The sequence below is a fragment of the Beauveria bassiana genome (genome assembly GCF_000280675.1).
Source record: "Beauveria bassiana ARSEF 2860 unplaced genomic scaffold BBA_S00005, whole genome shotgun sequence".
Classification (NCBI taxonomy): domain Eukaryota; kingdom Fungi; phylum Ascomycota; class Sordariomycetes; order Hypocreales; family Cordycipitaceae; genus Beauveria; species Beauveria bassiana.
The window spans coordinates 1003254-1026522 of NW_007930840.1; the positions used below are offsets into that span (position 1 = coordinate 1003254).

At 52.3% G+C, this 23269-nt stretch overlaps 7 protein-coding genes across 7 annotated transcripts; 3 read left to right on the forward strand and 4 right to left on the reverse strand.

The window, feature by feature from the left end:
- Window positions 1–341: 341 nt before the first annotated feature.
- On the forward strand, window positions 342–1983 carry BBA_02600 (MFS multidrug transporter; the record flags this gene model as incomplete). Its single annotated transcript, XM_008597697.1, has 2 exons — window positions 342–486; window positions 578–1983. The coding sequence occupies 2 exons, from the start codon at window positions 342–344 to the stop codon at window positions 1981–1983; spliced, it is 1551 nt and encodes a 516-aa protein (XP_008595919.1).
- Window positions 1984–2079: 96 nt separating this feature from the next.
- Window positions 2080–3853, reverse strand: BBA_02601 (thiamine-repressible mitochondrial transport protein THI74; the record flags this gene model as incomplete). The annotated part of the gene is made up of 5 exons (XM_008597698.1): window positions 2080–2191; window positions 2362–2603; window positions 2654–2695; window positions 2748–3530; window positions 3587–3853. 5 exons carry the CDS (start codon window positions 3851–3853, stop codon window positions 2080–2082), a joined length of 1446 nt encoding a protein of 481 aa, XP_008595920.1.
- Window positions 3854–8422: 4569 nt separating this feature from the next.
- BBA_02602 (cell wall protein) lies at window positions 8423–8986 on the forward strand (the record flags this gene model as incomplete). Its single annotated transcript, XM_008597699.1, has 1 exon — window positions 8423–8986. The coding sequence occupies one exon, from the start codon at window positions 8423–8425 to the stop codon at window positions 8984–8986; it is 564 nt and encodes a 187-aa protein (XP_008595921.1).
- A 237-nt stretch (window positions 8987–9223) lies between these two features.
- On the reverse strand, window positions 9224–10210 carry BBA_02603 (ABC-type nitrate/sulfonate/bicarbonate transporter; the record flags this gene model as incomplete). Its single annotated transcript, XM_008597700.1, has 2 exons — window positions 9224–9843; window positions 9949–10210. The coding sequence occupies 2 exons, from the start codon at window positions 10208–10210 to the stop codon at window positions 9224–9226; spliced, it is 882 nt and encodes a 293-aa protein (XP_008595922.1).
- A 297-nt stretch (window positions 10211–10507) lies between these two features.
- Window positions 10508–11503, reverse strand: BBA_02604 (Copper fist DNA binding domain protein; the record flags this gene model as incomplete). The annotated part of the gene is made up of 3 exons (XM_008597701.1): window positions 10508–11172; window positions 11233–11364; window positions 11428–11503. 3 exons carry the CDS (start codon window positions 11501–11503, stop codon window positions 10508–10510), a joined length of 873 nt encoding a protein of 290 aa, XP_008595923.1.
- Window positions 11504–12738: 1235 nt separating this feature from the next.
- BBA_02605 (family S53 protease) lies at window positions 12739–14670 on the reverse strand (the record flags this gene model as incomplete). Its single annotated transcript, XM_008597702.1, has 4 exons — window positions 12739–14056; window positions 14127–14258; window positions 14316–14540; window positions 14591–14670. The coding sequence occupies 4 exons, from the start codon at window positions 14668–14670 to the stop codon at window positions 12739–12741; spliced, it is 1755 nt and encodes a 584-aa protein (XP_008595924.1).
- Window positions 14671–18921: 4251 nt separating this feature from the next.
- On the forward strand, window positions 18922–23264 carry BBA_02606 (multidrug resistance protein MDR, putative; the record flags this gene model as incomplete). Its single annotated transcript, XM_008597703.1, has 2 exons — window positions 18922–19113; window positions 19170–23264. The coding sequence occupies 2 exons, from the start codon at window positions 18922–18924 to the stop codon at window positions 23262–23264; spliced, it is 4287 nt and encodes a 1428-aa protein (XP_008595925.1).
- Between the last annotated feature and the right edge of the window lie 5 nt (window positions 23265–23269).

Below are 23269 nucleotides of genomic sequence, written 5' to 3' on the forward strand. Positions count from 1 at the left end.
GAGGGTGCAACTTACTGACTGGTGGGGTTGCTGGGCCGGCCAGCGGTTGGGTGGCGCCGGAGTTGAGCGGAGTTGAGACCCCCTCCGGCACCGGACTTGATAAACTCGGCCCCGGCGCGGTATAGCCAACTTTAATACCATCGACGTAGCTAATCTCCATTTCATTAATTTTCTTTATAAAAGCATTATCCTTTCCCTCATGGGGAGCAAATTAAACACCTAATACACTATGCAACTTACTCTTTCTTCTATAGTCGTAGTCAACCTGATCAACTTCTGCACCCTAACCTGACTTAAAAGTCCTAGCATCCATTCTTCTTATATGATACAACCTGGACGACATGCCAGCTACTGAGCGAGAAGAGCGTAACGGAGGCGCTCTCGAAGCGGCGCAACCAGCGCCTACTGCCAACGAAACTCCATTCACAATATTTGACAAGAGGCAAAAGTGGTTCATTGTATTTATCGTTTCTGTCGCCGCCACCTGTACGTCTCCCCCCTCCCCCTCTTCCCCTCTCCCCTCCCTCAACTCCCAAGCCTTCTTTACATTGCTAACCGGCCAATGATTTCAAAAAAGTCTCTGGCTTTGCCTCCAACATTTACTTTCCCGCGCTACCCACCATCGCTGCCGACCTCGACGTCTCGGCCGAGCTCGTCACGCTCACCGTCACCTCGTACCTCGTCTTTCAAGGTCTCGCGCCGAGCCTCTGGGGCCCCGTGTCCGACGTGCGCGGGCGCCGCGTCGCCTACCTGTGCACCTTTGTCGTCTTCCTGGGCGCCTGCGTCGGCCTCGCGCTGACGCGGCGCTACGCGGGGCTCGTCGCGCTGCGCTGCTTGCAGAGCGCCGGCAGCGCGAGCACCATTGCCGTCGGCGCCGGCGTCATTGGCGACATGACGACGCGCGCGGACCGCGGCGGGTTCATGGGCGTCTTCCAGGCCGGGCTGCTGACGCCCGTTGCCGTCGGGCCCATCATCGGCGGCGCCGTCGCCGGTGCGCTTGGCTGGCGCGCCGTCTTTTGGCTGCTGACCATTTACAGTGGCGTTTTCCTCCTGGTGCTGCTGGTGGCGCTGCCGGAGACGCTGCGGTCGCTGGTGGCGAATGGCAGCGTCGTGGTTCCGGCGAGGGGCGGGTGGCTCGCGAAGTTTCCGTTGAGGGTGTATCAGAGGACAACGAAGGTCGCGTGGGATCGGGCGGCGCCGTCGCCAGTGCTGCCGCCACCAAAGAGCATCGACGTGCTGGGGCCGCTGCGTATTCTGGGGAGCAGGTGCGCGACGCCGATTATCATCTTCATGTCTGTGTACTACACGGTGTGGCAGATGAGCATCACGGCCATGTCGTCGTTATTCAAAGACCGCTACGGTCTGAGCGAGATGCAAATCGGCCTGACATTCATTGCCAACGGCGTCGGCTGCATCCTCGGCACCCTCGTCAACGGCCGGATCCTCGACGCCGACTACAGTCGTGTCAAGGCCCAGGTCGCCGCCGCCGCCGCCGCTGCCGGCGACTCTGTCTCGGACGGACACGACGACGACGTTACCAGTTTCCCTATTGAAAAAGCGCGCCTTCGACTCCTACCCGTCTTCTCGCTCATCCAGTGCCTGTCCATCCTGCTTTTTGGCTGGACCATCCAGTATCCGCGCAGCGTGCCCATTGCCATCCCCATCATCTCGACCTTTGCCACCGGCTGGGCCGCCATCTCCACGGTGGCGGCCATTTCGACCTACCTCGTCGACGTCTTCCCCGACCGCAGCGCCGCGGCGACTGCCAGCCTCAACCTGGCGAGGTGCCTGTTCGCGGCGGGCGGCACGAGCTTCGTCATGCCCATGATTGGTGGCATCGATGTCGGGTGGACGTTTACGATTTGCGTCGCCGTGCAGCTGCTGGCGCTGGTTGGGCCACTGGTGCAATATCGATATGCTGGGAAGTGGAGGATGGAGATGGAAAAGGCCAAGGCGGTCAAGGCGTCAAAGACTGAGCATTAAATCCCTGCCGCATACTGAAGCGTATTTTTTTTTTGGGTAACAATAGTTACACTTGCAGCATCACTGCATAGAGCATGAACATTTATAGACTTAATTCTAGACATCAATTGCATAGGAGCCGCGGCCTCGTCTCGCTACGCTAGAATGCGCCTTCCCGTTTTTATGCTTCGGACATGCCAAAGTCTCGCATGGCACAGGCGACAACTTGCTATTTTCATGTAAGAAAGATTCTAATGCAATTCTAGCGCTTCGAGATGTCCACTCTCCCATTCAAAGTCCACATATTCAGGCCATGTGAAACGCGGTATCCCAGATCTATGCCGTCTATGCGCCCCCCGACCAAGTCAATAATAACCCAATTGTGTATGCTCGAGTTACCTCAGTCCCGTTTCCTCCTTCTCCTCGCCCTGACTCTCGTTGCTGACAAACACAAAAGACAAGAATACAACGGCCGCACCGATCCAGTACACGAAGCTGGAGTACTGACCGTATTGAATCATTTCACCGATCAGCGACAGGGGTATGGTCAGCGATAGGCCAACAGTGACGATGAGGGGCGTGGTCAAGAGCATGGCGAATGCCCAGAAAATGTCACTAACAAAAGAGGAAAGCGAGTTGGCCTGCGACGGGATTAGTAAGATAAGGAAGACTGCCTTGTGGAGAGACTTACTAGGATAATGGCCCAGATCTTTCCAGTAGGAGGTAATTGAAACTATGCATTGTCAGCATGCGCATCGTGTAACGCGCCATGTCGTGCAACATACCGGCTCGATGCCTGTCCAATGGAACACAAAAAAAAGTGGCCACAAGAACAGCATATTGAAAACGCCAACTAAGCCAAAGAACAATCTCATGTCGACTTTGTCTTCATCTCCAACCCTCCTCTTCATGACCGTCACATACATGCCGTAGACGACAGCGCTGATGAGAGCCATCGAGTCACCAATCGCAATTTGGCCCGTAGTCTTGTGTGGAAATGAGCCTCGATGCTCATCACTGCTGCCTGTGAGGTCTACCGTCGAGATCAGGACAATACCAATCAGCGACGCCAAGACGCCAAAGAGCTTACGCAGCGAAAACGACTCCACCTCGAAGATCGCGCAGAAGACGAGCGTCCAGATGCTCGATGTTGACGTGAGAATAGTGACGCTTGCCACGCTCGTGTATTCGAGACACGCTGAGGCAAAGTAGTTGGCGAGAAACCAGAGCATGCAAAACTCGAGACTGAGGTAGGCCGTGTCGGCAAAGGTCAACTTGTCAGGCGCCGTATCACTTGAGAAGGGGGCCGGGACACCAGTCTCTCCATCTTGGTTGGCTAGCAGGCGCTCGCCATCGACCGCGTCTTGTTCTTCGTCCTTGACCGTGCTCAAGTGAGCGCTGCGGTTACTGCGCTGGTGCCATAGCTGGATCAGGTCGGTGCGCAGACCACTGATTCCATTCTTCACCATGTAGCGCACAAACATGGGTATCAGGGATATAGCGAACATCGATGTGTTAACGTAGACGAGGAAGAAGGGCTTATCGTAGGTGTGATCGGAGAAAATAAACTGCAGTGTCCAGTTAGTAAGAGTCGGCCGAGTCGGACTTGTCCAGGGCCACGTACGCTCGCTAAAAAGTTGGACAGCGTCCAGAGGAAGACGACGACAATCAGCAGGCAGATACCCAGCGTCCGTCTCGCATAGCCTCCTAGCCCGATCTTGGCGAGCAGGCTCTTGCTGGAAACGGCATGCGGCAATGCAGCAGCAGCGGGCGCTCTCGCGACATTGCCGGCTGCGACGGGCTCCTCCAGCTCCAGCGCCTCGCCCGAGAATCGACCGGCCGAGAGATCCGTCACGGCTCCGGAGGCGTGCCTAGCCGCCAGAGAGACCATGATGGTTCGATTCGGAATCGGGGCGTGTCGCGTGCTTTATGTCGGGGGCCGCACGGCTGCTTTAGCGGCTGCGTCGGAGGGACGCCGTTGAGCCAGTCAACGAAGAGCGTGATGGGCCGGAACGGGGAGGCATTCGGCTCAGGAAAGCGGAGGATAAGAGACAAAGAGGTCAAAGCGGTTCGTCAGAAGCGAGTGACGGGTGGCCCAGGATGTCGATTGCAGGACAGGGGTTAGGTGCGGCCGTTGTTGAGTGAGGATAGCCTCAGTACGGGAGTGGTGTTTCTAAAGTTTCGTTGCCGACAAAAGCAAAAAGCCAGGAGGCGCTAATTACTTTCCTCACACAGTCCGTATTAATGGGTCCGCGTGGCTCGGTACATGCCGTACATACCTACCTGGTTTGCTGGTACATGTCACGCCCCCACCACGTTCCGTAGTGGGGGGGCTCGACATTGTCTCTTTCGCTATGGCGTCACACCAATGTACACTGCCGCGCACGTGGGGTTTACAGCCTTGCTAGAGAATGAGAAAGGTCAAAATCCAAGTGTAGAATATATTATTATGGTTGTTTATTCTCTAGTTAGTTATCCGCTCACACTTCTACACAGCAAAGGCAATTACGCAATCCAAACCTTCCAAGATGACGCGCTGCTCTTTCTGCGCGGGAAGAGTCTACGGTGCAACAAATACAGCAACTTTTGACAAGCCAACAAGATTAATCGCGACTGCTCGTGGCAATCTAATCCCCTAAAAACCCCGTGAGATACAGCTTGTCGATTTTGAACGGTAGACTCTCTAGTCTCGAGCGTGTGACTATTACGCTCCGTTCCCCAATTGACAGCGTTTTAAGTATTCGCGCAGCTAAATCGAATCTCTGACATTTTCACTATTCAATCGCTTTGGGATCGTCGTCAAGTCGGCAGTGGCCCAACGTGGACAGTTGGCGAGGTTACGTCCCAATGTGTTGGCTGGCTTGGAGAGTGCAATTTAACCATTTCAACAAAATCCCCCTCTTCAATTTCTACTAACCTTTTCTTCCTTTGTTTATTTTCATTATACCAGGATTTTCAAAAAAAAAAAAAAACAAACATTTCGTACACAAGTTCCGTTTCTATACACCCAGAAACCTTTGGCAAGCTATTTAGGTCATTGATCGCACGACCTGACAGCATCCACAAGTTACAAGTTGTGATGTTAAATGTCTCCTTGATTTAAATACCAAAGTTCATCCTCTAACTATACTCTTCCCTGTTGTTTCAGCTAGTCACTTCCTCCCCTCCACTTATATTGCTTTCGCTTCACGTTTTCGCTCCGAGACGGTCGGGGCCGGGTCGTCGAACCCCTGAGTCAGGCATCGTTTTGACGTACAGTGGGTTATATCTTGGCGGTTTTTATGGCGCTTTCTGGCGCACTGTGGCGCAGACAGCGCTGTAGGACCCTCTATGACAGTCCATGAAACCCCTGGAAATTCTTTGAATCCTAGGTACCTACTGAAAGTCAATAACAGATGGTGGCTGATGATGGCTGAGATGCATGATACGTGGCTTGCGCCTTTTCCTGTTGATCAACTTCCGCGCTTTAACCACCAGCATATCATCATTTCCAAAATTTGTTTCCATCTTTAAACCCGGGCCATCGCTGGACCCGAGCCAAAGTCTCCTTATGATCAAAGGCATTTCTGATCCCATGGCACTTGAGCTGCGACCGTGTTTCCGCCGTGAGCTTCCATTAGCTGCCGTTTGAATTGCCTCTCGAGATCGATCATCATGCCGACGACGTGTCCAGGCTCAGAAAGCTAGTCAGATACCACAGCCGCCTTTTTGGAGTCATGAAGCGACGCCTCTATGCACGCGGCTATACAAGTCGATTACCTCAATTTCCGACGACCTCTGCGAAAAAACATAAACTATCTGTACCCTTTTCGAAGACGCCTAGCGTACAACCAACACCGTGCTTCCTGGCAGTGTCTAGTACGCTGCAGTGCAAGTCCGCCTTCGATACAGTATTGCCGCAATTTATGAGCATGGTCAAAATATTCTGAGAGCGTCTAAAATAAATTGCCGGTACACAGCGCCGAAGACTCAGCCTCACAACCGCTGCGCGCTCGATCAAGAACACTGTACCATCGCGCGTGAGCTTGTCCAAAATCACCAGGGATAGGAACGTGCTCGCCATTATCGATGGCCGGGCCTCCACCATGTACTTTGCGAAACATTTTTTTTCCCTCCCTAGCTAGTGCGGCAGCCCGTGGTGTCGTGATTGAGCCAACAACTTGGAGCTATTAATCAGCAGGGGATTCGACGCATACCCCATAGGAAGCAACTGTACGTTGCAGCCTTCTGGACGAGCCGAGTGCCGCGAGCGCTGCCTCGAGCTGATGCCTGTATGATACGCGATGCCGGTCCTAGGAACGTAATTCGGTCGAACTACTGGTCTGTCAGGGATGGGAAAGGGCAGCGGTTAGCTGAAAGGACGTGCCAAGAGAGATGGCGGACAACTAGCAGTGAGGTAGTTAAATAGTGTGATTTTATTGTTCACTAAGGAGTAAAACTCTTCAGCGGAGTCTCGCCTCTGTGTTACGGAGTTCTTACTCCTTGGTGAATAATGAAGTCACACCATTTAACACCTCGCTGCTAGTCATCCGCGATCTCTCTTGGTACTTCCTTTCAGCTAGCCGCTACCCTTCTTCATCCCTGACACTAAGCTCCCGAGTATGCTCACAGCCATTAAAGTTTATGACACAGACTTTCCGACATGAAAAAGAGTGCTTACTACTACAGTCGACAGTCTTCAGAAAGAGCATAGAGAGACGCTAATGACATACATATGCAGTGGATATTACTATACCAGCGACATTGTCAGCACGCAAAGCACGTGTGCGATTCATGACGAGCTGAAAGCTGTGCGTACCTTGCTGAAGAATGGTACTAATTCTAGACTCTGCATTGAGCAGCAGACGGCGCTCAAGCAAGCTATGAAAAGTAAGGAAAACGCTATTACCAAAGTGCTACTCAGCGTTTTGAAACACTGATGAATGGTACACCCCGTCTTCAGTTTGCAGCGAGACATGTTAATCTGGCTACGAGCAGGTATCTGTTAGAAGAGAACCAATCTGATATAGATGACACATCACAATATGAGAAAGCCGACTCCTCTTCACTAAGTAATCCACAGCGTCGTGGCACTGCACCTTGGGGAAAAATCACGCAAATATCCATCTCAAAGAGCAAGGTGGATACACGCCCTTCCTTGCATGTATCCGCCGAGGTTTCCGACGAGCGCGTGGCAGCATGGCTGCTGATTTATGGTGGCGACGTGCATGCCATGGCGGACGAGAATCTCACGGCGGTGGGGGTTTTGCGCAAAAAAACGTAATGGAGACTCAACTTCTAGTGCGGCCTAGCTTGCTTCAAAGTTGTTGAGTCCAGAGCGTCCTGAACGGCGAAGGCTCCCGATGATGTGAGCTGGTTACCCCACGAATTCATTAGTTTGAGTGGACTCGACGAACTAGTTACCCCGGACTTCGCATTGCTTGGCATGGAGCCATGGGAAGTGGCGCTCTGTCGTCAGCACCCATGGCTTGAGACTACTTTTTCAATGCATTCATTGTCAACCTCGGTAGCTTCTGATGTTTGATACAACAACAACAACAACAACAACAACAACAACAACAACAACAAGATCATTGGGGTTGGATAGACTTGACATATGGGCAACGGGCGGACCTGCAGCGAAGAGAAGAGGCAACCAGATAACGAAACTGCAACCTACCAGTCGATGAAAGAGAAATCCGCACCAATCTTCTGCAATAATAATGCTATTCCTATGAGGAATGGTACGAGCGATTTTTAAACTCTAAAATAAGACAGGGAGCAACTGGCACGATGCTTACCGTTATTGCAGTTGAATATTGGCAACCAACCTCCCGAGGTGGCGCGATGGGCGAGGAATAATGACGGATATTAAGACACGCGGAAAAGAAACAAGCCAAACCCCCCACCCCGCATTGATGTCTTGCTTGTACCTGTCAACAACAAACTTGAACTGATCAGCAACTGCCGATAGGTTCAGAAGCTGCGACAACTTTTTGCGCTATAGTGCGGGGAAGTCGATTCGAGACTAGTTGGATGGATTCCTGGCGGGGATCTAACTTTAGCGGTTGTCGTCGCGATGTGGAGAGCCTCGGGATTCCTCACCTAGTTATACCACAAATCTCATCTACTAGGTACGCCGACCACTCATGTTCCCCTCCGGCGGGCGTCATTTATTACACATCAAGGTTATTCAGGTCGCTCTTGGCTCGTCGTATCGTACACGAGGGTCACATTATGCAAAAAAAGACACCTCGGCTGCGGCTGGTCGCTCGTGAAGATGTATATTGCCCTTGCAGCTGCTTCGAAGAGGCGTGACTATATAAGTCTGCGATTCTGCTTCACTTGAGCCTCGAATCATCAGCAACACCAGTTCACAGAACACTCCAATCCTCTTCTCTGTCTTCTTCTATAGAGCTTCATTTCTTTTTTTAAAACTCTCTTCTCTCAAGACAAGTCAAACACACAACACTTTTTCACCATGAAGTTTAGCCTCGCCACTGTTGCCCTCTTTGCCGGCGCCCAGGCCTTTGTCGCCACACCCGTCGAGCGCTCGCCTCCCACGCTCGTCGAGCGCGACCTGGCCACCGTCACCTCTGTGCTCGCCGACGTCAAGACGGGCTTCAGCAACCTTCAGCAAGCTGCCGCCGACTTCAACGGCGACCCCCAGCCGCTCAAGAACGAGGCCGCCGCCGTCATCAGCAAGGTCGAGGCGGGCACCACGGCCATTACCAACATGACGCCGCTCACCGTCAACGAGTGCCTCTCGCTCGTCGGTCCGTCCAACGACCTCGCCAAGCAGGGCGATGCGCTGTCCAAGGAGCTCCAGGGCCGCAAGGCCGACGTCGAGAAGGCTAAGGAGTGCGACACCGTCCGCGACTTCCTGAACACGGGAGTGACTGACGCCGAGGCCCTCATCGCCGCGCTCAAGGCCAAGTCGCCCACCGCCGTCCAGGGAGTCGTCCAGACTCAGGGCAACAAGATCACCAAGCCGCTCAAGGAGGCCCAGGCCGCCTTTGCCGGTGACAACTGCGTCAACGCATAACGAGATGGAGAATTAAATCTCGGCGCAGCTGAGCTGCTGCCTAGCAGCATTTTCTGCACAGGGAGACGAAGAGCGTTTGGAACTGCAAGCACGTGGTATTGAAGAGTGTCGCCCACCTCTATTGTTATCGGCAACAAGATTGCGTGTCAAGTATATAGCCTACAAATAAAAATGTCAATACTGCATCTCTGGTCAAAATGCTTTCACATTAGCAGCTTAATCTGATTGTACAACTTTTCAAACTACCATGGCCCCCGCTTGCATGCCCTTGCCCGGCACCAGCACGCCAGCCTTTTGCAGAATCGCCACGCAGCTCTCGACCGTCTCGGCCTTGACGCCCCTCGTCCGCGCAGGAAACTTGACCGTCTTGAGCCACTCGCGCGCGTCCGCCTCGGTGTAGTCCAGATTGGTGCAAATGTACCGCACCGCCTCCTCCTGGTTGTCGTTGAAGTGCGCGATGCCCCTGTCCAGCTTCTCAAACAGCGTCTGCACCCGCGCGTCCCCCGCCGGCAGGTCCGTCGACGCGACAATCTTCCAGCTGCTCCACGGCGTGTAAATCTCGCCGACGCGGCGAATCTCGCCCGAGTCAAAGTAGCGCTTCTGCGTAAAGTGCTCCCACATGAAGAAGTCGGCCTCGCCAGAGTTGACGGCGCCGCGCAGGTTGGCAAAGGTGTGCAGCACGACATTGTCGGAAAACGGAGGCGGACCGCCGGGGGAGAGCCAGCCGTACTGGTCGGCGAGGACAAAGCCCATGACGTAGCTGCCAGAGCCGATGCGAGAGACGCCAATTTTGCCGCCTCGGAGGGACTCGATGGACGTGATTTCTGGGCGTTGCGCACCCGTCGAGATGGCCCAGCCTAAAGGAAGAAAGAAATGTCAGCACGCTGAAATGAAACACAAAAAATGAAAAAAAAAAAAAAAAAAGGTTTTGGTGGGAGGAGGGCGCAGTGGGCGGAAATTACAGAGAGGGGTGTCGACGTAGGTGCCTACGAGACGATAGCCGCCGTCGCCTGGCAGGTCCTCCTTGCCGAGGCCGGCGATCCAGCCCTCAGTCAGGCCGATGCCAATGTCAATCTCCTTGGCCCGGAGCGCGGTGATCATGGCGCCGGTGCCCGAGGGAAACGGCGTCAGGACGGCGTCGAGGCCGTAGTGCTTCTGGGCAAAGTAGATGGGCGTGGAAAAGTGCTCGGGCACGTAGCCGATCCGAAGAGGCGCGCCTGCCATGTTGATTATCGCAAAGGGAAAGTTGTTGCGGTTGTCGCAATGGTGAGGTGGAGGAGGTAAGGCGCGAGGTTGCGAAAGTTGACGGGCCGAGCGATTTGGAGATTGGCTTTGGTGGGGTTTGGCGTTTCGAACCCCGCCATACGTCAACGATGGTGTGATAGATCACGGCACATGCGCCGGCGGGGGAGATCGAAGACAATCTTGATTGCCGATTCACCGATTCAAGATGAACCTTGTTTCGGATTACAATGTGTACATATATGTCTTGATGATATTTACAAAATTGGGCGCCCGGAGCTACCCGCAGCACGGCCCGCATCCTCCTTCCCGCTTGGAGTTGCAATTTGCGCCGTTTGTTGTCTCCGTAACAGGTTGAGCAGATGGCTGCTGTTGGTTCAAGGACGAAAAGTCCAGCCCAAACGTTGGATCCATATTGAATCCTCCCGTTGTATTCAGTGCGCTGGCATCCAAGCCAGTCAAGTCCATGCCTGCTGGATGGTCCATCATGGCGAGGAATTGCTTTGCGGATTCGTCGTCCAAGGCCGGCCAATCATTCACGTTTGCAAAATCAGGCACGCCCATTGGGAACTGCTGTTGGTAGTTTGCGGACTGAAATCCAGTCTCTGCCCCCGTCGTCGGTAGCGTCGCGAGGGCGCTCGAATGGTCCACGGCGCTTCCACCAAAGGCGGCCGCGGCATCGAGCTGCGGGGTGTTGAGCCACGAGTTTGGGTCAAACTGCGCCAGACCATCGAGGGACGTAAAATCAGACGCCGGGGTCGCAGCATTTGACCATTGAAGATCACCGCTGGTAGATAGCTGCGCGGGGCTTGCCGTGTTCAGCGTGCTCGCGGGCGACGCCAGGTCTGACAAGGTCTCTGAGATGTCGCCGAGTTGCGTCGGCGCCTGCTTCGGGCTCTTTTTGGTTGCGCACTTGCATTTCCCACCAGAAAAGCAACCACAGTCTGAGTATGTCGTTAGCCGATTATCTCTCTGTGCAGACCATGGTAGGGGGGGTTGCTTACCTGAACCTCCCTCGGACGCTCGTTTGCCACATTGGCACTTGACGTGCGCGGATCTGTTCTTGCGCTCTGAGCGACAGTGGTTGCACTGTGATACTGGACGACCCTTGGCCTTGATGTGTTGAAGAGGTCGGTCTAGATGATGGTGGTCGTTAGCGTCGGCGATGGCCCGGTTATCGGACCGTGATGAAAGCTTACCGCTGTGCTGGCAGTTGCGTGTCCTGTGGCCACGGATGCAGCCCTCGCAGGCGTACGTTTCGCCGTCGATAATCATTGCGAGATTTGTCCTAGATGTTGGCAAAACACAGTCTAGATGGAAACCCGTAGCATCGGCCGCTTTTTTGATGCGGAAAAGGCTGTGCTGGGGGTGAAATGTTTGCCAGATATGGCTGCAGTCGGCTAATGGAGCAAGCAGTCTCTGTACAATTTCACACAGGCTGTGTCTGATGCGTCATGGGGTATTTCATCCAGGGACGCGTTGTCGAGTCGAAGTATCCATCTCAGACTTGTTGGAGACAAAAGTTGCAGGGGTCAGATGAAGATCTGATGCTGTTGATTTCATGCTTTTGTCAGGTATGCATCGCCACAATGTGTGGCTTGCGGCCTTTTTGCGTACTTTTTCCTGTTAGCGTCATTTAGTGTGGCGTTTTGCGGGCATCTTTTCAGGGCCATCAATAGGCACCCGCCAACCTGAAATAAGGTTGACCGAAATATAGGTACAATTCGGCTTGGTAATCATCAAATACATAGGTAGATATTACTGAGCGGCAGCCATAATTTCTGGGAAATTTCTGTAAGTTTTTCGGACGACCTTTAATCAGCTGTTTAGCAACGCTCTCGTGCAATGTTGGCGAAACCACACAATTCGACACCAAGAAAAAAATGTATCAAATGCTCGATAGATGACAAGAAAAACAATGAACAGTACTGAAACTGGAGACGAACGTAAGACTTTGCTACTTCGTGGCGTTGTCGTGTTGACCTCCTACATCGTCTTATACCTACTTCACCCCGTCACCGGTCTCCCCGTCCGTAGATATCCTTGTGCAAAGCACAATGCAATCTGTCTCGGCTCAAAAAGCCGAGTTTCCATTGTTCGGCCCTTGTGTTGGTCACAATGCCATTTTGCTGCACGTACATGTGGTTGCTGCCGTGTCCTGGAAAAACACTCTCGCCCTCGCATCATACCCTAGACAACTGCATCGTGACCCTCATCTTCGGACTTGTTGGGTAGACTCCTACCAATGTGTCACGCTACTCATTGCCTGGGAGTATATATACTACGCGACCAGTCTCTTGCTAGCGGCCGCGATATTACATCAAGCTTTCAAACAATACATCTTCACGACGACGAACAGCGTTCTCACTGGTAGTCGGGATTGCAGCCTGACTTGCAAATAAACTGTATGTTGAGCGCAAATTGTTGAAGAGACTTTATATACGTAAGGTCATATATAAAAAAAAATAAAAAAAAAATAAAGCAAAAATACTTCTTGATGCTTCCGCTTGCTAGATGAGGGCACGGAGCTTGCCAAAGTCAAAAGATCCAAGGCCCGAGGCAGCGTCCCAGCCCGGTTTGGCGGGAAAACCTTTGCTGTCGCAACCAAAGTTGGCCCCAGAGGTAACATCGCGAAGGGCGGCATTGACCTTGTCAGAGTAGAGGAGGGGGTTGATGAAGCCGAGGCTGGACTTGCCCTGGCTCTTACGGTAGTCGTTGAGGAGACCGACAAGGCCGGCAACACTGGGGCTCGAGGCAGAGGTGCCCACGACCTGGCCAACCTTGCCGTTGACGTTGATCTGGAACTTGACGCTGACGAGGGAGATGTCGGGGTAACCACGGCCGTTAGCATTAAGGCGCTGCTGCTGGGCGGTGCTGAGGCTATTGGCGTAGGCAGTGGTGACGCCCTTGTTGTAGCTAGGGGCAGGGAAGTGGTTGGAGTAGCCGCCACCGGGGGATGTGATGTTTGGGCTGTACTGCTGGAAGTTGGCGACAACTTCGCGACCAGATGCGTCAAACTCGGTACCACCGACCGTAGTGACGTAGGGGCACGAAGCCGGCCACGTAGGGTAGTAGCCGTTCTGGCAGCTGGATTCGCCGTTGCCGCCAACGCCATTGTCTCCAGAGGAAAAGAATATGGAGACACCGCGGGAGCCGGCCTTCATGAACTCGTTGCAGATGCGGTCAAGATAGCCAGCATCGACTCCATCCTCCTCACCACCGTAGCTGGTGGAGACGGCAGAAGGCGGGTTGCTAGCCGAGTTGAGGTAATTGCCAAAGGCAGTCAAGGCATCGTCAAAGGAGTCGTTGTCGCTGCCCTCGGGGGCGTGGGCAAGGTACTCGCTGGGGTTGGGAAAGGCCAGGGCACCTATGTACTGGGTGTCTAGGTTACCCTCGAGGGCGCTGCCGTCGCCGCTGTTGCTGCCGCCGTTGACGCTGACATCCTTGAAGTCCTTTAGACCGGGAGAAAACTGACGGCCAAAGTTGAGATAGTCAGCATGGGAAGCACCAACACCAAGAAATCCGGTAGAGGCAACGAGGGTGTTGCCGGTGCCCTTGTAGTCGACGTTGTAAGCCGACTTGATGGAGGCAGGGCTGGTGGCGCTGTCAGCAGCGGCAGAAAGCCCACTGTCGTGGGTGTGAGGATTGATGTTGTGGTAGAGAACAGTGGTGGGTGTCACAACATCAATCAGGCTATGAAGGTTCTGGGGAACCGAAAACTCCTTGGTACGGGGTACCTTTTCGCCAGTCTCGAGGTGAACGAACCACTCGTACTTGCTTCCGAGGAGGGACTCCATCTTGGAGACGGGAACGGAAAACTCCAGCCAGCTGAGTAAACAGTCAGTCGACTTTGTGTGTCTTGCTTGAAGAAGTGAAATGAGAAGATGTAGAGACATACTCATTGGTGGGCATGGTGATATCGGTGATGCCGGAGCTGGCGAGCCAGGCCTTGACGGCAGCGACATCGGCTTCAGCGGGAGCAGTGTACTTGTCAACATCCTCCTTGGAGAGCCACTTGCCGTAGTTGGGGCTGTCGGGATTGGCGATATCAGAGAGTTTGTCCTGGAGGCCCTTGATGTTGTTTTACTTGATACCAATCTGAGCCTTGATAATAGCATTGCTGTCGGCAGCACCAACGGCAACCCAGCTAGAGGGGAGCTTCTTCAATTCGCCAAACTTGGTAAGAGGCCCATGAGGTGCAGGCGCAGAAAGGACGCTGCCAGCAGAAACTGCGGCGAAGCAAATCTTGGAAAAGGAAACCATTCTGAAATCTTGAATCTTTGTGGCAATGCTTGGAAGGAGGGGAATGAGACTGGGTTGCCGAATAATCATTGCAACGGAGTGCAAGGGACATTTATATACTTTATGGTGAAGGCATCCTGAGATGAGCTGAAGGTGCCTCGAATTGCCATATTAGGAAGGTTGAGAAGATTAACCAGCATTGTTTGCAAGGCATTCTGCTTCTTTTGCATTATTTGATAGGTCTTAGTTGGTACACCTGACGCGACTCAGCATGGCGTGCTTGCATCACAAAAGGTCTGCCTTCTCTTAAGAGACTAGTCGAAACTCTCGTTCAGAGTATTGGTTTCGTAATGTAACTGCTCGACGAGTACCGTGATATCGTGTGGCTTGACGACGTTCATGAGTGGTGGCCTCGGATTTGCCCCTGACCTTGCAGCGTCGAATGCCGTCCTTGGCTATCCATTGGGCGAGCTAGTCACTGCAAAAGATGTGCCTAGGCCAAGAGAAGCAGGTTGATTTTTCTTCTGGTGCCGGTTTTCCAATCAACTTGCCCTGCCATGTGTAAACAAGTTGTAAGCGATATTAGTGATGTGATTTCCAAAAGGGGCATGGCAGTTTCCTCCCGGGAGCGTCGCAGAACAGAGGATCCCTTTGGATCCTTGGCGACGATCACTTTTTGACTGACCCGGCCGATCTGTGGCTGCTCCTGCCTTGGCGATGAAGACTTGGCGATGGAGGCGCCGTCTTGATGGCTAGTAAGCAATGCAGGGGTTCTCTACTAGACTGTATCATCCTCACATGCCCGATGAGATCTAAGACGATGTCCATGGCACGAGGAGAGATGTTCCGCCTATACAGTATCTGCGTCCTTTGGTCCAAGATTGCGACTGTGCTTTATCGTCTCCCCCTGTCTGTCCTCTCAGATAAGCGGGAAGATGACTACGGGATTTCAACTGTGAATGGCTGCCACGGCTAACACGAGAGCAGTGGAGTCAAAGGCCACCTTCCTGTTCTGCCATAGTCTGGACCAAAACGATGCTTCTGCGACCGAGGAAGAAAAGTCCCAAGGTTAGCTGCTCACTGCTGGAAAGGAAGAACTCGTGACAAAGGAACTAGTTCAAGCTAATTTAGCGGGTATACAATGGGCGAAGACATGGTAGCTATTGACGGTGACTCTATTGGCGACATCTGGCTGGCGGAGTTGAACCATCGTCCAGGTACATCTGCTCCTTGATGCGAGATAGAACGAAAAGACGCAGGGGAGACTTGAGAAAGTCACCGTCTACCTGCATAATATGCAAGTTCTGTAGATCTGTAGTCGAAAACAAATTGCTCTGTATTGAGTAATACACCCTTCTCTGCACTTGGCCATGTTAGACTAAAAACTTGGCCCGTCTCAATACACCAAGATCCCGTAGCGTGTGCCTTGTCCCGCGTAGATCCGCACGCGGCAGATTTTCGCTCGGAAACGGAATATTCCATCATACTGTCATGAGCTGTGACTAAAACGTATGATGTATTATTTGATCAAATATTGTGTCCAGTCATTGATGACACTCAACGTTGCTGATTTACCTCGCCCACCCGCTCCAACATTTAGTCACCTACTGACGGAGGTTGCGGATCTCGGACATGGCGCGATTAGCTGGCCCATCAATAGGGAAAAGCACAAGCTTTACCGAACCTGACGACAGAAAGGGCGACAGCATTCAAATCCATGCGCGACGAGCCGAGAAGAGGCATCTTTTGTTGCGTGTGAGTGGACCCCAGCGAGGTCCCTTGCCCATGTCGCTGCCATTTCCTTTATTGCGATCTGGTAAGAAAGGTCGCATCCGAATCTCGGAAAAGAACAAGGCAACTATTTGGGCTGTCAAGATTGCTTCAGGCTTTTGACCGACCGCAGCGGAAGCGGGCCAAAGTCGGACTTTTGGCGGCATCAGCAAGGCAGCTTCGGATACGGGATGCCGCTGTCCTTGCCCTGCAGAGCGAGGGCTTGGTGGACAAGGTTTCGGGAAACCAAGGTTAATAGCATGAGAAAGTCGTCGAGGTAGAATTGGTACCACTTCGTCGAAGCACCAGAAACATGACCCAAAATGGCGGCTTGATCCAGCGATGACGTGTCATGGCCGTGCCTGCGCGAACATGGCGCAAGACATTCTGGTTGAAGAGTCAAGCCACGAGTAGAAAGGCGATAGCACATGCAAGCTGAGTGCCGAATTCAAAACATACAAGTCTTGCACCCATTGGCTGCGCTCTTGGGATTGTCTTGACCGCTCGCCATGAGGGCGCCTCCAACGGCTTGAACCACGGATCAGACAACGTCGACTGATACAAAGCCCTTGTTGGCCAGCCATGTGGCTCAGATACGCAAAACCTGCTTGGAACTGTCGAAAGGGTAAAGTAGTTTGGAGATGACCAGTATAATTGGGTAGTTTGAGTAGTTTTCGTACTACAATAGAAATGACGACTTGGAGCAAGTTCACACGGCTGTGCTGGTTTTTGCTGCGTGGCAAGGAAACTCCGTTCAGCCCTGTCGCTTGCAGTCTAATAAGCTGAGCACTTTCGAGAACGGGATGTTCCCCGCAATCAAGCAGATCAGAGTCCCAACTGGGACTATGCGCCATTTTGCTGGTACTTTGAGCGGTACGGGCGTGTTGGCGGCTTCTGCAGCGCTCTCCTTACATGTGTAAGTTGTATTGCCCCGGATGTGCCTCTGGGAAACCCCACACGGAAGTGCTCCGGGCGCTAATAAATGTGGGAAATTCTTGAAGGGCCCATCTTGCGCACTCCTATCTGGAACCTTGGTTGGTGGCGTGCTGTGGCTGCTCCTCTGATTGCGATCAGTCATGGGAACTTTGCCCCAGCCAGCATCGTGACTAACAGAGCAAGAAAAGTTCTTGAATTAGAGATTTAAATACAGCGGAATTTGAAAAAAAAAAAAAAAAAAAAAAAAAAAAGAAATAACCTTTCGTTGTTTGACAAGCTAGCTAGCATCTCATTATTTGGCCCAAGACCGGATTCAACGAGCAACAAGTTTGCAACGGGCTGTGAGAGAATGAAACAGTTGCCGAGCATTAGTACGTCACTTACTTTGTAGATAAATCTACCTGTACTTTGAATCGCTTCATTTCCCGATGAAGCCTCTTGCCCGTCTTTATTTGAGGTTGCTCGGCCGAGATTGTCACTGCACTGGGATTCGCACCCTGGAATTGTCTCGGAATGGATGTTCCCACAACATGCACTGGCAAGTCAAGCTTGTCAAGCCACTACTTTATTCGTCAAAACAGGCATTCATCACGAGGATCAGTGTGTGTGGGGTGGCGCAAAAGTTCCTATGTGCAGGCAGAAATTGCCCGGCATGTTGCATCGTTTCAATGCAGCAACTGCAAATAGCGTCGGCGCCACGGTGCAGGCAGCCGTTTGGCCGTATCTCGTAGCCTGATACCACCCTTCCCGACTGTCATGTACTCATGTTGCAAGATAATGTTGCTCTGCTTGCCCCTCTTTCATAAACCAGCCATCCGCATGCACCTCTACCAGCCCAATTTCCCATCTGCACATACTTCTTTCTTTGACATACTCACACCATACACTCGACATACTGCATCTAGTTACTGACGCGCCAACTGCAACATCATGCTCGTCTCCGTCTCTCAAATCCTAGTTGCCGTGGTCCTGGCGTCGGCCAACCTGGCTCTTGGTGCACCCAGTTGAGTCCCCTCGGACAATCTACCGCCTCCCGTTTTGCTTTTACCCTAACGCAGTGAGAACTAGCGAGTAACGAGCTGGCCGCTCCCGCTGGCATGGGTCACATTGAAGCTTATTCGGGATTCGATGCTTAGGTCTGAAATGGTGTGTGTACTGAGGGCGTCAGGGGCGCGCCAGTCAGACCAATCGCAGAAAGTGTGTCCGATAGGGAAAGAATCTATATAGAGCACAATCGGCAGTTTTGCTACTGTGCATGACAGAGAAGCGAGTGTGAGGCTCGGCGTCTGCGAGTTTTCAAAACCTAATTTTGCGCAAGGAACGATTGGGTGTCTCTCTTTCTGCAAAGTACTTTTGAAAAGCCACGGGCGGGAACGACTGCATAAAAAAGGTTCCTGGAATCGGAAGCTGGCAAGCAAGAAGAGCCTCAAAGTCCTGCATACGCGTATTGATTGAGAGCAAGAGAATCGAGTCCAGAACGGATGGGAGCAGCACAGACATGCCCCTTGCCAAAGTTCCCCAAGAAAGTGGGATCGACTTCAACAAGGCTGTGCGGCCCGTTGCCGATCCGTTGAGATGACTGCGGATGTATGGAGGAACTGATCCATTTCGTGACCCATGGCGCTGGTGACTGGTCACACATAAAACATGGAGCGACCGGTTCCCGCTCCTCATCTCCTTGTTGGACGTTCTATCCGTAGTTTGTATATATTCCTCTCTCTAGCTTGTATGCTCGCATTGCCGTCATGGCCAACTCCAGAGATGAAGCCTTTTGGGCCCCCATCGGGTCCATCTTTGACTTGACCCTGAAATTCGAGCAAATTATTTTTAGTCTGTCTTTCTCGTCTCTCGCAGTGGTTCTCTCCGTATTGTTATTTCGCCATTACTACCAAAACCCTGTGTACGCTCGCAGCGGGATGCTGCTAGGGGCAAAGCTTGTAAATATGTCTTTTGCTACCGACTCGGAACTCATTGCTGACGCATCTTTATCTAGGCCACGACTGGTGTCATTTTCGCTTCACAGATTGCTTCCCTAGTCCTTTGGGCAGTCGCGACTGGCCACCGCACAAACACGGCAATACCGGCCACGGCTATCGAGCTCTTGGCTGCTGCATGCTTAGCGGCCATCATTTACATCGAACATAGACATTCCATTCGGTCTTCAGCCTCTACTTCCATCTACCTGATACTCAGCCTAGCTTTTGAAGTATGCAGGAGCAGGTCATTTTTCCTGCGTCCAGGATTTACTGCCCTGGGTAGCATGGCGGCAGTAGCCGCTGGAATGAGGCTGATTTTGCTCGCTCTACAAGAGATATCAAAGAGATCTCTCCTTCTTGACGACGCTTTACGCCAAAATTGCGGATTTGAGACCACGAGCGGCTTCATTGGCAGAGTGCTGTTTCTTTTTCTGAAGCCCGTCTTTGCCACGGGATTCCGCGCGGAGCTCCTTTTGCGCCACTTGGATCAGCTAGATCCCGAGCTTTCTTCAGAAGTACTCTACCAAAAGCTTGAGCCACATTGGCAGCCTCATCGACTGAATCCTTCATCCAACGAGCTTCTTAAAGCGTGTTTCAAGGCCTGGAAAGACTGCGTCGGCGGACTGGTCTTTTCTAGACTTATTGTCACCGCGTTCAACTTTTCACAGCCATTTGTCCTGCGCCGTGTGATTAACCTGGTGGATAAGCCGCACCAGGATAACATGAAGGAACGCGGTGGCGTGCAAGCAGCCGCTACTTTCATGTTTATCGAAATTGCACTGTCACGCACAACGCATTTACATCTTATGAACCGCTTCGTCACACGGATGCGTGGAGGCCTTGTGACACTCATTATACACAAGGCGCACAGCATTACCGAGGAAGAAGCGAAACGCTCAGCAGCCGTCACACTCATGACCACCGATATCGATGGAATCACCACTGGTATACCGCAATGCCTGCAGATACCCATTGGTATTCTAGAAATTGTACTTGGCATGTACGTCCTGTCGCGGTTCATCGGCATCTCCGCATTTTCGGTATTCGGTCCTCTTGTTGCCAGTACCATTGTGGCGTATTTCGTCGCACGGAGTATGGCGACAAGGTTCTCGTCATGGAATAAAGATATCGAGCTTCGAGTCGCAAAAACGGCCAAAATTCTGCCACAAATCACTGCCATCAAGATGCTCGGCCTAGGGCCAACAGTGGCCACCTTTTTACAGTATCTTCGGGATCAGGAAATCGAATGTTCAAAAAGTTATCGCCGCCTGCAGGCACTAGGCATGGGTCCTGTTCTAATTGGTGATTTGATGACACCTGTGGTCGTTATTGCAGCAGCTCTATTTGGACCGGCCTTTCAAGGTCAAATGTCCGCTGCAGAGGTATTTCCCGTTTTGACAGTGGTGTCCATTATCCAAATACCACTACTGGCCGTGCTGGAAACCTTTTCAAGATGGGGAAACATGCTGGCGTGCTTCTCGCGCATCCAAAAGTTTCTGTGTCTTGCAGAGAAGAGAGATCCAAGGTCAATCACTGTGACAAGCTTGGCATCGTCTACCGAGAGCGTAGACGTCAGCCATGCTTCAACCTTGGTGCGATTTCGAAAGACTGACATTGCCCCGCTTGGAATGAAAGAGCCGTTGCTGCGCAAGGTCAATTTCAGCCTGACACCGGGTTCTACGACAGGCCTTGTTGGCCTCACAGGTGGTGGAAAGTCAACCATTGTGCAGGGGATACTTGGCCAGAGTGAGATCTTGGGAGGTTCCGTCTCTGTCAACACGGATGAAATTGGATACTGTGGCGAGAACGTATGGTTGCGGGACATTACGATTCGAGAAAACATCATCGGAGACTTGGAATTTAATCAAGCCAGGTTTACAAGCGTCATTAGAGCATGCTTTCTCGAAGAAGACCTACAGTGGCTGCCTGGTGGCGCAGACTACATTGTTGGCACGAATGGGTCAAATCTGAGTGGCGGTCAGCGACAGCGTGTCGGACTTGCGAGGACTGCCTATGCAGAACATCGAGTAACCATCCTCGACGATGCCTTTAGTTCTCTTGACCATGAAACTGCCGTCTGTATTCTCCATCAGCTGATTGGACGCAATGGCATATTTCCGCGAGCTGGATGCAGTGTCTTTGTGGTCACCCATCTTCCAGCGTGCTTGGATCTGGTTGACCAGCTGCTTGTACTGGAGGGATCCAGATGCAATGTTTTGAAAGAGCGACGACACATTGATGAATATCGTGGAAAACTCGATGTTGCCCTAACCACCCTCAATCACAATGTTGCCGTCGAAAAAGAACAAAGAGAACAGCGCGCGCTTCGCACATCTCTGGAGGGAAGAGCCGCTTCTGTCGCCTTTAATAACACCGCACTGCGCCAAAGAGGTGACATACGTCTCTATGGTCTCTTCATTCGGCCGATTGGCTGGTTGAAGATGGGGCTACATACCGCTCTTACCTCTTTGTATGCCACTGGAGAAGTTGTCCCGGAAATCTACCTCCGAATATGGATCGAAACCAATCCCGACAAGTCTGCATTTTTCATTGGCTATGCAGGTGTTGTGGTGGCCACTTGCGTTCTAGGTTGCTTGGTGTACTGGCTTCTATATGCAAAGTTGTCGCCTCGATCGTCCAGTCAGCTACACCAGAAGCTTGTCGATAGCACAATGGGATCAACCCTCAGGTTTCTTAGTACGACAAAGACGGGGACGCTATTGAATCGATACAGTCAAGACATGACCTTGTTGTCAAGGAATCTTCCCGCAGCACTCCTTAGAACCATTCACTGTGGTACCAATGCGATGATCCAGATCGGTATTGTCCTTGCCGGCGCAACTTACCTGGCTGTCTCTCTTCCAATTATTCTGATCATCTTATTCTTTATTCAGCGATACTACTTGCGCACATCCCGGCAAGTACGTCATCTGGACCTTGAGACGAAGGCTCCGCTGCACACGTTTTTTGAGGAAACAGCGACTGGCTTGACACACATTCAGGCTTTTCGCTGGCAGAACCAGAATATTCATCGGGGAATAATACTTCTAGAAGACTCCCAAAAGCCATTCTATGTCTTCTTGGCTATTCAACAATGGCTTGGTATGGTTCTTGGTCTTTTAGCCGCTGGTCTCGGTACTTCACTTGTGGCATTGGCGCTGTTCATGGAGCAAAGCTCATCCTCTTCATCGGTCGGTCTTTCCTTTATGGGACTCATCTATCTGAATCTCGCTCTTCAAAATACGCTAGTGGCCTGGACGGCGCTTGAAACGTCGTCTGGAGCATTGGCAAGACTGTCCCTGTTTGAGAAGGAAACGCCACAAGAGCCTCGACGGACTAGCGAGAAACTGCCCAAAGACTGGCCAGCAAAAGGCCAAGTCGAAATGAGAAACGTGTTTGCCAACTATACGCCCGAGGATGATGAGTCTTCATGTGCGCTCCGGGATGTGTCCGTGTCCATTCCGGCTGGGCGGCGAATTGGCATCATGGGCCGCAGCGGAAGCGGTAAAAGTTCTCTATTCCTAACGATGCTGGGTTTCATATCTTATGAGGGTGTGATTGAGATTGACGGTGTCGACATTGCTTCCATCTCGCTGGACGACTTGAGATGCCGCATCATTACCATAACCCAGGACCAGGTGCAATTCGATGCCACCATTCGCACCAATCTGCTACCATTTACAATGAATGATGGGCCTTGCAAAATGGATGAAAAGGCGATGAAGCGGGACATGGACCTCGAGCAGCTGCTCAAGAGCCTTCATATATGGATACCGCTGGCTAAAAAGGGAGGCCTGGACGCCAACCTCTATGATGTTGGCTACTCAAAAGGCCAGATGCAACTCTTGTGCATTGCCCGTGCGATTATGAGGCAGCGGGAGACGGGTAGTCGGCTGGTGTTGATTGATGAGGGCACAAGCAGTATTGACGAGCGCACCGAAAAGATTGTCAACAGAATCATGAAGGAAAACTTTGCTGGCTGTACAGTACTGACGATTGCGCACCGCTCGTCGGCTGTGGCAAATTATGATGGCCTCCTTCGACTAGACCGCGGAGCGACGGTAGATCCGGCCAGAGAGTCTGACTCTGAGTCTGCCGAGGAAGCAAATTGAGTTGT